We start from the raw sequence: 13305 nt of genomic DNA, 5'->3' as shown, positions 1-13305 counted from the left end.
TGGTTCTTCTACCTGGGTTATTGAAGCCTCCTTCCCAGTGTACCCTCGGCTGCCAGGTTGTCCTATAATTCTGTTCTTGGGGGCCAGACTTACTCATTTATGATATGTGGCCTTTCCTTAGGTAACAGAAATTATTTTAACACTTTAGTTGGACAGGAATTTTTACTTTGTACACCAGTACGAAAGACAGTGAAAGCTGGAGAAATCAGAGTAAGAAGTTTAACCTACAAGCCATATGCAGATCTGAGAAGCCAGGCTTGTGTTCTAGAGACAGAAACACATGGAGGCTGGTGATGGAGATGGGTAAAACTCAAAGTAAGGCTTTTGGTCTTCTGTTTTCATTTGTTTGTAGCAGAAACAAAAGCCAATGCAAAACTGAGACCTCAGACTTCCAGCTCTCTACATGGTACATGACAGTTACTCATTAAAAAGAGCCATTCTTAACCGCTTTGTTGTAGAGCTTTTGAGTATCTGTGTAATTCACCTTCTAAATTTCTATTTTCATCACAGAATTGGTTGCTGGAGTTCCAAGAGGAGCACAGAATTTTGGATATGTGAGTACTAAGAATGCACTCCAGGATTTTTTTCTTTATATATGCAAAGAAACATTTTGTTTCATACAACTTTTTAATCTTTTAAAATGCCCTGTAATCATAAGCACTACTGATCCGCACTTGCTTGCTTACTCAAAGGGAGGCTAGATTGTTGTCTACTCTGTGTGCAGGATCAACAACATAACTGGTGTGACCCAGTGTAAAGCGAAAATGCCTCGGCCCTTGTTCAAAATTGATGATTTCAGGACAGTGACAGCCGGGCTGTTAAGGGGCAGGGCTCATCTGAGTGTGACTGCCCAGGTCTCATCCCCATGAGTCTAGCCCTATCCTTGTGCATAATCTGGGAATAATTTCAGAGTCTCCCATTGTTGATATGAACAGCATTTTAATATGTCTCATATGGTAGAAATAATAAAGTCAATTGTTATTTCAGTTGTATATTCGTTTGCAGGGGATCTCATAAAAAATTATGACAAACTGGGTGGCTTCAAACAACATAAATTTGTTCTCTCACAGTTCAAGAGGCCAGAAGTCTGAAGTGCAAGTGTCGTTGGTGGGGTTATACTCCCTACAATGCACATGGAGGGGAGGCTCTTTCTGTCTCTTCCAGCTGCAGGGGTTCCCTGCCTTCCCTTGGCTGTGGCAGCATCGTGTCAATCTCTGCCTCAGTCTCCATATGGCTTTCTTCCCTCTGTGTCTGTGTGTCTCCTCCGCTCTTGCTATGAAGACACCAGTCACTGGACAAAGGCCCCCTAAATCCAGGATGATTTCATTTCAAGATCCTTAACTTCAAATCTACAGAGACTCTATTTCTAAATAAGGTCACCTTCTGAAGTTCTAGGCAGACATGAATTTTGGAGGGATATTATTCAAACTCGCTATAACTAGTTACTGTAAAAATAGGAAAGGAAAATAAAGCAACCTTATAAAAATAAAAACTTATATTTTAAATAATATTTTTAAAGTCTGGTAAATTTGTAATTATCTATAGATTTTAGGTTGGCTGGATAGGATTTAAAAGGAATATTTTTGCTAGTTGGATAACACTTAAAATTTCTTTTTTTTTTTTTTTTTGCACAAAGCCACAATCATCAATTTCTTATAGGAGCATATGCATACAAATTAAATTTAGACTAAAATTTTGATTAGATCAATTAACTGACCATCAGGTTAGTTGTTCTCAGAGTTCTTGAATTCAATTTTTATTTCTGTACTGCAGATCAGTAAGCATGCACAGTGTCTGAAAGGATCCAAATCTTAACTATAAACAAAAATTTCAATTGAATTTTTAAAAAGATGATTCTTATGGGCTTATATATATTTTTTCATATAGCTAACCATTTATCACTCTTCACAGAAATTTTTAAATGATTTAAGTTATACTTTTTAAGAAGTTCTCCAATTCTATACTAAATGATGTAACGTATTTAATTTCTATGATTTCAGGTTTCAATCATTAACTCTACAGATATGACCTTTATTCAGAACTTCACTGGTGAACAGGTAGGGTACTTTAATATCAAATAATGAATGTTACTGTACTAACAGAATATTGTAATATTCATACCACTTATTCATTCATGAAATATTTGCCAACCACCTACTATGTGCTGGAAACTTGTCTGAGCACTGGGACTGTAACCATGTACCAGAAGGACAAGATCCCAGCTCTGATGCCATGGTACAGGGGAGGTAGTTGGGGGAGCAACAGTTAATTAACAAACAAGTGAATGTCCATCATGATTTCAGATAATGATAAGTGATGTAAAGGCAGAATATGCTCCTTATAAGCCAAAATCCCACTAAGTGCTGAAATCTGAGAGCAATCCTCTTATATTGCAGTCCTGTATGTAGCATGTCTGGTGGTAAGTTCTGGGAGGACACAGTCTTCTCACAGATTCCACATATCCATCAGAGTCAACGGGCCTGGGCTCTGCCTCTCATCCTCACTGTGACTGGAACCCTCTCCAATCGCAGCATTATATGGTAGTTGACAAGCTGTCTGGTTCTGGACCCTTAGCCCTGGGCTAGGTCTTGCTCCTGACTCACTGTCATTGGCTGAGGCCTTATCAGTAGATCAGTTGCCTGAAAACAGGCTGCTGTGAGGTCACTATTCACTCACTACCCTCCATTTTCCTGGGTTGTGTGACCTGTGGAAATGTGTCACATTTCTTAAAATAATGATTGTGGTACTGCTGTCTAAGGGAGCCAGTGGTGAGCTGAGTTAGTTCCTCTGGGCAACCAATTTTCTCTCCTAAACACCACCGCAGGTTACTGAGCTCATAGTGAGCCTCACATTTGAATCTGGCCCACTGGGTCTGGAAGGGTCCAGGTTTAAGATCCTGAAATGCTAAACTCTTGACTAGACATATAAATTAGGACTAATATATTTGTCAAGAAGTTTTGATAAATAGAGATTTTTAACGAACACAAAGGATTTTTGACATTTCCACCCTCCAACTGGGGCTTTAGTCTCTCCATCAGTCTGCAATTTTCAACAAAGCACTGAACAATGTCTCTCATGGTACTCTTGTGATAAATATAGAGATCTAAGGCCAGGATGATAGTGAAGATGGGTGGAATTGTAAATTTTGAGCAACTATTCCCAAGTGGTGAAAATGAATAGTTTAATGAAGATCTGGCAAGACTTCTCCTCTGCCTTTTTGTGCTATATCTTTATCATTAGAAGCTCTTTAAACACTGTTAAGTTTGGACTTTCTGTAACTTCTCATCCCCAATACCACCTAGTTCTGCAATCTTGAACCTCAGAACTTAGCATATAAATGATGAATGTCCTCTGAGTTCCACAGAACGCCACACCAGGAGTAAGAATTTTACCACATGTGTTTGGAATAGAGAAAAGAGGTAGAAAAATTGAGTTATTGCCTGACACAGTTAAATGAAGCATTCATTTCCTCTGCAGAGAGTATTTTGCATCTAACACCCATGTCTTCGTCCATTTGGACTACTGTAATGAAAATTCCGTAGAATGGCTAAAGCAACAAACGTTTCTCTCTCACAGTTCTGGAGTCTGGGAAGCCCAAGCACAAAGGCTAGGCAGATTCATGTCTGGTGAGAGCCTGCTTCCTGGTTCACAGCCGTCTTCTCACTGTGTCCTCCCATGGTGGAAGGAGGGCTGGAGAGCTCTCTGGAGTCTCTTTTGTAAGGACACTGATCACATTCATGAAGCTTCCATCTTGGTAGTCTGATCACCTTCTGAAGGCCCCACGTCCTAATACCATCATGTTGGGGGTTAGGTTTCAGTATCTGAATTTGGGGGAGGTAAGGGATGCAAACATTCAGTCTATAGCAACTGTGTATGTTTTGAATAGAGTAAACAGGTGAGAGAATTTAATTATTGTGTTACACTCATTAACTCATCTATTTATTTCCTCCGCAAAGAGTGTCTGACACCTGACACCTAATCTGAGCTAAACCCTGTTCAGACAGTGCAGACAGAAGAATGAACAACACAGACCAAATTCTCTGCCTTCTGAGAAGCATACTTTCCAGTGGACTGTAGTCTGATTAAATTTGTAGGTGATGGGAGGCTAAGTCAGCTAAAGCACTGGATGGCAGAATATGAAAACAAACAAACAAACAAAACTTGACAACCTAAAACTATAGGTTAAGGTTGAAAGGATTATGATCTTGAAAACATAGGTTGAAAAACACATGTAAGAGCTAGAACATGAGGAGATTAGGCACACAATTTACACTCGTTAAAGACCTAGAAAATTTAGCAGGTGATAAACTCAGTATGAATTGATACTGAGAAGTGGTTTACCCCAAAATTGAAACCTGTTTTTTTTGCTTCAGTGATATAAAGACTGTATGTACATCCTACTTAACTTCTGTCAGTGAGCTCATGAGGTATCATCTTTTCTTTGGTATCACATATTGTATCTCTAAGGAAGATGGTGAGCTGGCTGAAAATATTTCCATGTGAGGTTTCATGTGGAAATGAAATTAGATTTGTTCTGTGACATTCCAGATTGCAGAATAAGTAGGAGGATCAAGAACTAGAAGTTACAGAAAGACCAATTTTAGCAAAGAACATTCTAAGAGTTAACACTACAAATTGAGTGGGCTGATTGTTGAACATCTCCAGAGAATGTCCAAGCAGATGTCAGGGATATTGTGAGGAAAATTATGCACCAGGTCAAGGGTTAAACTAAAGGACTCAAAGACTCTGTCCATGTCCCGGGGTCTATGAATTTAAATGCAAAAATGTGCGGCAATGAGGCTAATCTTTCAGGGAAAATTGAGAGATCACAATAAAAGTGACTTTTTGAACACGGAATGCATCATCTTATGGTTTTCCTTTGCAGATGGCATCTTATTTTGGATATACAGTTGCAGTATCAGATATTAACAATGATGGGTAAGTTTGTAAGAACTTCCTCACTCACCAGATACTATACTCATCCTTATAAATGTAATATTTTTTTTCTGCATAAATTACATCCGTCCATACATCCTTGACAAGATAGAGGCTCTCTTGTTTTAACTTTTTTTCAGTTCAGGGCAAGAGGATATATCTACTAAAGAAATCTCTGTTATCCTATTTTATGTTTACCAAGATTTTCCACATCTGCCACTTCTAAGAAAGGACTGTTTTACTTTTTTTTGTCTTTAATTATATGAATTGAATAGTCCTCGGCCATTTGAAATCCATAGTCATTGAAGAATTTTCTCATCTTCTTCCCTTGCATATGATACATTCATAAAACCTTTGCACATCAATATTTTTTCTCCTGACATTAACTGCCATTCTAGTGACACCCATGCAGAAGATGAAATAATATATTTTTTAGATCATGGCAGTAAATTACAGTTGAGCTTGGACCAAACAGCATGATAAATTATGGTCATGTTTAAGCCGTTACTTCAAAGAAAATTATTATTAAGCATGTCTTTGACCCACTAAAAGCACCTGTCAGATAAAACACAAGATTAAATAAGAAAACCAGTGAATTAAGTTGAACTGATTATCCATGCAATAAATTGCTGGAGCCCCTACAATGTGCCAGGCACTTTTTTGGGTGCCCAGAATATCACAGTGAATAAGGCAGAATAGGTCTCTGCTTTCATGGACCTCACGTTTTTGTAAGAAGCACATAGCTGAAGAATCTTAACTATGTTCCAAGATACGGGCTAAGCACTTTAGATACATCATGATAGGCATTAGCTGTGACCTCTGTATAGTACAGAAACCTCCACCCTCACAAAGGTTATACTGGAGTTGAGGTAGGAGCTACATACCAAAAATAAATGAGTCAAGTCAAGAATATGTTAGATGGTGATGAGCACTATGGAGGGAAAAAATGAAAACAGAAGGGCTGAAGGCACTCAAGATGTCCTTTACCAGGTAAATGTATGAGTATTCTGTGGGACATCTGGACAATGGAATATCACACAGCGCCAAAAAGAAATGAGCTATCAAGCTAAAAAAAAAGACATGGAAGAACCTTAAATGCATATTGCTAAGTGAAAGAAGCTAGTATGAAGAAGTTTCATATTTTACAATTCCACTTTGCAGAGAAAAGGCAAAACCACGGAGACAGTTAAAAGACCAGTGGTTACCAGCTGTTAGTGGTGAAAAGAGGGATGAGTTGAGTGGAACACAGAGGATTTTTAGGGACATGAAACTACTCTGTATGGTACTACAATGGTGGATTCGTGGCATTATACATTTTTCCAAACTTATAGAATGTGCACCAGCAAGAGTGAACCCAAGTGTAATCTGCAGACTTTATGATTATGAGGTGTCAGTGCAGGTTTATCAGTTGTAACAAATGTACCGTACCGTCTGGTGTGGGATGTTCACCGTGTGGGAGGCTGTGCTTGTGGCCAGAGATGTATGGGAAGTGTCTGTACTTTCTGCTCATTTCGGCTTTGAACCTAAAACTGCTCTAAAAAATGAAGTCTATTAATGAAACTTAAAAAAATATATACAAAAACAAAAGGGGATAGGAAAAATTGGGAGGGATGCAATTTTTAATCAGGTAAATAGGGAAGGCCTTGGTGTTAGGTTAGGTGAGGGAGCAAAACATGATAATATCCAGGGAAGGGTGTTCAGATGCCCAGAGGAGGTGACAGCTGCTGGCAAGTTCAAGGAATATCAAAGAAGCTTGGAGAGATGACAGTGGGGAGTGGGATTATGAAGTTTTGTGAGCCACTGCATTTACTCCAAACTGCTTTACATGGTACCATGCAGACTCTGCCACAAATAGAATGAGTCTGTTTCCAAGAAAGACACATGATCTTGAGAGCCACTGGAGGCTTCTAAGCAAGGCAGTGGCCTGCTCCCACTTCACTTTTAGTGGGAAGGCTCTGTTTATTGAGTCTCAATGGCCACGAGGCCTTCTGGGAGCCCACTGAGATAAGCCAGGTGAGGTATGACAGTGGCTTGGACCAGAGCAGTAACTGGAAAAAAATATATATATTTATTGAAGTATAGTCAGTTTTTACAACATTATGTCAATTTTTGGTGTACAGCATAATGTTTCAGTAATACATATATATACATATATTTGTTTTCATATTCATTTTCATTATAGCTTACTATTGAATACAGTTGAATATTGAATACAGTTCTCTGTGCTATACAGAAGAAACTTATTGTTTCTCTATTTTATATACAGTAATTAGTATCTGCAAATCTTGAACTCTTAATTTATCCCTTCCCATCCCCTTTTACCCCGGTAACCATGTTTGTTTTCTATGTGAGTCTGTTTCTGGGTTTATTTTGAAGGTATATGTGAATGTAATCTTATTCTGGATGCAGATAATGTATAACGAAGTTGCTTTCATCTTCAGCTCTCTGAGTTGTGAAAAGAAAGTAACAAATAGAATCATCTTGAAAACGTGTAACCCGTGTGGGCTGTATTTGTCATCAGAGCATTTTAGCCATTTGGAGAGAAAATGGCAGAGGATGAGCTTGAGTCCAAAACATGGCATACTGTCCAGATTTAGGAAGCCCATTCTTTAGCGAAAACAAAAATTCTGACAGTGGCCCTCAGAATAAGTATAGACACATTTCTCTCAATAGATAGTAACACATCACCCACCAGGCTTCTCTCCTGGGAGCCAGGCAGCATTTTATAGGGCACAAATCACCCAGTGTGTTTCCTTCCATAGTTCACTCCCTTTTGAATCCTTTCAACTTTCCCCCAGTGTCACAAAAGAAACCTTGTGAATAAAGGACATCATTGGTTTCTTGTGATCAAAACAACATGGTAGTAACAAACACAGGAATTTTCCAGTGATAATTTGTTTTTCTTGATGTTCTCAAAAAATTGCTGTGCACATTATTTCTTCTTCTTAGGCAATATATTCTGAATTCTGTAGACTGCTTTGAATCAAATTCATCTATTATCTTAATATTGCCATTCTTAAAGAAAAAATACATATGGATTCTCAGTCTGTATATTATTTGCTGCTCAATTACTAATTATAATTGCTAATTCAATTAGATGCTAATTAAATTGCTAATTTAATTAATTAGATGCTATGTACATTCAAGGTCCTATAATAAATGAGTATACTCTGGAATCTGTATTTTATCCCAAGTAAAGATAGCTCACATGAAGTCTGAGATTACAATAATGCAGATATAATTTGCCATCATCTTTGCACACTTGTGTTTCTAGAACAATAACTTGATATTGTTGGCTTTCAAGTAGACACAAATAGGGAAAACAAGGCATCTTGGGTTTCTAGGTTTATAGTTGATCCCAGGATGGGGCCCGAAAACCACTAATTATAGTGGCAGCCAGTATCCTCACCTCCATGGCAGGATATTCATCCCCAGGGAAGGTACAAAGCAACCCATCAGGACAGAGACATAAACCTGTAATCCCAGAAATCTTAGCAGAACAAGAAAAGGAAGGCAGCAAATCATGCACGTGTCAGTGATTCTTCCTAAGCTGCTGTGATGGTTCCATGTCAGGGTGCATGTGGCCTCATTTTGAGATAACACTTCTGTCATTCTCAATTCCAGACAAGGTTTCTAGCAGGGACCCTCAGGATGTATAAGATTTGCAGCAAACATAAATCCCTATCTCATATAGTTTTCCTGGGTGTGACATATTGGGTCTCCCCAGTTGGTTAGCAGTTTCCAAGGCAGAAATGTCCACTGAAACAATGGTAGAACCTAATATGCCATTAAACAGCAAAATTTGATCATTAATTATTAGCAGACCATGCTTTTTTTTTTCTCTCTCAAAATGCCTTTGTGTGTAATATGTATAATAACATGGGACGATCCATACTACAATCCAGTGAAACTATCTAAAATTCACCACTGAGGAAAATGAGACAGAAGTTAAGTGAATCGCTCAAGAGTACACATTAAGTAGGGGAAGACCTTAATTGTTTACACAACTTCTGCTGACTTGCTCCACAGAAATTTTCTCTGTATTCTCTGTATACAGAGAGCTCTTTACAAAGCTCTAAAAAACACCTAGTAGGAAATATATATATATATATATAATATTATATATATATAATCTCAGTCTTCAAGGGTTTATAATCTGTAAGGATTAGGAATTTTCAACCTAGTAAGTGAGTAAAATGACTAATGTGCCTCTCACTTACTTTTTTTTGTGTTTTTATACTTACTTTTAAAAATTGGGAAACCAGGATAAATTAGTATACTTGTCACTGAAGAAATTCAGTAACCTTTTAAATATTTTAAAATAAAAATTGTATATATTTAAGGCTTAAAGTATGTTTTGGTGTACATATATATAGTGAAATGATCACTACGTTCAATCACATGAACATACCCATCTGTGTGATTCATTTATATTCATCCAACCATCCAACCATGTGGTCCATCTGTCTCATAGTAACCTTTTGTGTGCATATATGTGTATGTGTGCGTGCACAGTAAGAGCACCCAAAATCTATTCTTTTAGCAAATTTCCAGTATGTAATACAGTATTATTAACTGTAGCCACTGTGCTGTATGCTGCATCCCTAGAACGTATGCATCCTGCCTAGCTGCAACTTTGTACCCTTTGACCAATATCTCCCTATTTCCCTGACATATCCACCCCGGTAAGCACCACACTCTGCTTCTCTGAATTTTCATTTTAGATTCCACATATATATACAGATATAGATCTATCTATATCTGATGACATATAAATAAAAACATATATATTATCTGTATATATACATGTGTATATAGGTATACATATACACATATGTACAGAATACATATAGATTTCAATGACTTAATAAGGGTTGTGATAGAAGAGTAACGTGTGTTTAAGTTTTTGCTCTGTTTTAGCTGTTGATGAGAATCTGTTTATTAAATGTGCATTTTATTAGTTTTCATTATTTTTATAGATGAGGTCAGACTTTCATTTTATACAAATATAAGAGCATAATTTCACTTATTTTCACCCAAAGAACTTTAAGATTGTCTTTAGTGTTGCTAAAAACAACTGACTGATTAAAAAATTCCATTATGAATGGTTTTTAGCAGCATGGCATATAAGGAAAGTCAGTTTGTTTGATTATATTAAAAATAGCCATACTAGTCTTCTGCATTTTACCTAGTCATTAGTTTAACTCATAAATAATTTTACAGAGTCTGTAACTCCTATGATTTTAATTCACAAAGCCCTTTCTAGCTTTTCCAGCATTTATCAGTGATGAAGGAATTATACATGAGCATTAATCACCCAGCAGAGTTCCATCCTAGAATTGAGATTTAATTCCCATTCTTTACCCAATTTCTCATTTCTCAATATCCTTAAAAAAAAAAAAAATAGCCTGACTGTTTCCTTTTAAGCCCTGGCCCTAAGTGGATGTTGTGCAGTTACTCAGAATAGGATGAAGAGCATCACTCAGCTAGTTTGTGGTTCAGAAGTTAAGACTTCCAAGTTCTGTGGGATTGAACCAGACTTTCCTTTCTCCATCAGAGAAATAATTAAGTAATGCTGTGCACAAGGCTACCTAGTGAGCATCCTTCGACAGGGTGTGTCATCCTCTGCATCCGCCATGCAACAAAAGCAAAATCCCTACAGATGCTCCAAAACTCAACATCAGGGGAAAAAAAAGACAATGTCATTAAGTATTGCAACAAAATAAATAAGCTGGTGGGAATGTCCCCAGTGGGTTTTTTTTTATAATCAGAAAAGATGTCCAGGTGTTAGGAGTGGGCTCCAAAATTTAGAACAAACAGTTGCCAGAACGCTGGTTGCGGATGATATTGTCAAGCCTGTGCCTGTTTTGAAACTATAAACAAGCTGGTGAAATTAACTTAACCAGTTAATCTTAAAAATAGCCAAAGCTACAGAGTCTTTCAATATAAACACTGTTACGAAATTCTGGACAAAATTAACAACAAAGGGAGATAGTATTTTCCTCTTGGACCTAAGCAAGAAAATCTGTTTTTTATTTTCTTACAGCTTTTTGGACTTTATAGTATTAATACTATTTCACAAATTTACAGAATTACAGTTTAATTCACTGGATTGTTTCTAGCCACTGCAGGGCCAAAAGGAACTAAAAGAGATTCTTAGCAGTTAGTTAACTTGAGAGCATTTCAGAGAAAATTTATTTGAAAAGAAGCAGCTTTGGGTAACTAAGTTTTGGTGCTAGATTTAATCCAAGTGTGTTTGCTCATAGAGGAGAGATCATTAATGATTCAGTTAAGTAGAAAATCTAGAAAACCAAAACATAAGTTGCAAATTAAACTGATTTTAGTAACATAAATGACAAGCTATGTTAATTCTCGCTATCATAAAAATAATTAAATTGATGAGATATCAATTCTACTATACAGTTTTCTAACCTGTATTCTCTTAATAAATAACTACATTCTGAAAATCAGTTCAAGGCATTAACATGCAAAATGGACTACTGGGAAAAAAGAAACATGAAATTTATGTGTTAATTATTACATATAACAATTATTACATATAACATATGAAACACCGTTTGGCTGCAGAAAACTTGAATTCAGATTCTTCATAATGAATTCTCATAGATGGGTTCCCTTATCCTCCCTCTCTTTCTATCCCTATATTTATGCTTTGCTTTTCAGGAAAATATTTATAATGTTTTATCTCAAAGAGCACATGAAGGATGAGAAGTTGCACTTTGTGTTGTATTATATTATTAGAGTGGGTTTAGGCATAAAAAAGAAATACAAATAAAACCTGTGTGAATGCTACACAGAAATTTAAAGAAAACTGCTTAAACATTAGACATTTCAGATACGATGAAATTTAGTGTATATATTCTACTTTTATAAAATGCTTTTACATAATAACTTAGATCTCATCCAAACCACCAACATGACCCAGAGAAGATGGTTTTTAGTAACAACCTCATTAATATTATTTATTCATCATTGTTCTTTTTTGAGATTAAATATATATAATATATATTTTATATATGTTACATATTCTTAGAATGGCATCCAGCCTGCTAACACAACTACTTTTTCAGGATGTCAGTGTTAAACATCTTTACTAATATTGTTAAACTTTAAATTTGAATTGGGTATATTCAAAAAAAGGTTGTGATAAATACACTTTGAAATAGTGTAATAGCACACATAGCCTACTGCAGTGGCTTTCTGATGATTTTTTGGCCTTGTGGATTCATAATCAGAAATACGTTTGATACTGCAACCCACTACACACAACTGAAACAGTTCGTGGAACAATATTTACCCTTATTATGTGTAACACATTAACTGTGATGTTTTCTATTGTATTCTATTTTGTGTTTTAAAATTGCTCATCAAGATCCATTACACTGATTTCACAATCCACTAATGAGTTGCAAATGAGGATGTAAAAACACCAGCCTAAACAACAATATATACTGTGTCTCTTAAGTGGTGTTGCTAATATAAATTAATATTGACACTAAATGCAAAATATTCTACAAGGCACATTGAACCAAATGAATCCAAGATTACTGTCTCTCAACTTCATGAGAACACAATTATTAATTAAGAACAAATGTCTGTCTCCTTTTTTGGCATTTAGAACATTTTAGAAGACTTACACTTAAATATCTAGGGAAATACACTTCTAAGAAGATAAATCAGTGCTGTCATAATTCTCCAAGAATCCAAAGATTCCATGGATGTACTAATCTTTTACAATGACAGGTCAAATATTTTTGCATTTCTAGAACTCTGCAGTGTTGGCAGTGAGAAATGGAGTGAGTCAATATGTCAGTCCCATGTCCTGTTCATACCCTCAGGGACCAATTATATGGCTTTGTTCTTTCTTTAGAGAATGAGCAAATGGCCCAGCTCAATCTCTGCACTAAAGAACCGGTGGTTTTAGACGCCTTTGAACTACAAGGCAGCAGCACACACAATTAGGTATTTAACAAATGCCTCTTCATACTGACAATAATAATAAAAGAAAGAGAGGCAATGCGATTCCTCCCAGGGAAAGCCAGAGACTTGGAACAGCCCCAATCTCTGCTCTCCTTTTGGCCTAGAGCACAGAAGCATGGCAAGTAAATGCATTTGGAACATTTCTAAGGGAATGTTTTACCTAAATGTAGCAATCCGCTTGCTATCTCTTTCTTGAATTTTTTTCAACCTGAAAAATTATCTACCAGTTTCCTGCTATAATATCTATCTATATTTACAAAGAAAAACTATAAATCTGCATTTGGGAGGAAAGTGTTGTTTTCTATCTTTCTAGTCGGTACAGTAACCTTCTCTGGCCTCTGTTTTATTTAAACGGAGGTAACAAGAGGA

At 36.5% G+C, this 13305-nt stretch overlaps 1 protein-coding gene across 1 annotated transcript in view; it reads left to right on the top strand.

The window, feature by feature from the left end:
- Window positions 1–13305, top strand: part of ITGA8 (integrin subunit alpha 8) — a 172365-nt gene that overhangs the window by 36471 nt on the left and 122589 nt on the right. The window contains exons 9-11 of the mRNA XM_074358333.1: window positions 511–554; window positions 2001–2057; window positions 4886–4938. Coding sequence (XP_074214434.1) covers window positions 511–554; window positions 2001–2057; window positions 4886–4938 — 154 coding nt within the window. The remainder of the gene's footprint in view (window positions 1–510; window positions 555–2000; window positions 2058–4885; window positions 4939–13305) is intronic.

Source organism: Camelus bactrianus, chromosome 35, assembly GCF_048773025.1.
Source record: "Camelus bactrianus isolate YW-2024 breed Bactrian camel chromosome 35, ASM4877302v1, whole genome shotgun sequence".
NCBI classification, from domain to species: Eukaryota; Metazoa; Chordata; class Mammalia; order Artiodactyla; family Camelidae; genus Camelus; species Camelus bactrianus.
This window is presented reverse-complemented; position numbering and strand designations above follow the sequence as displayed.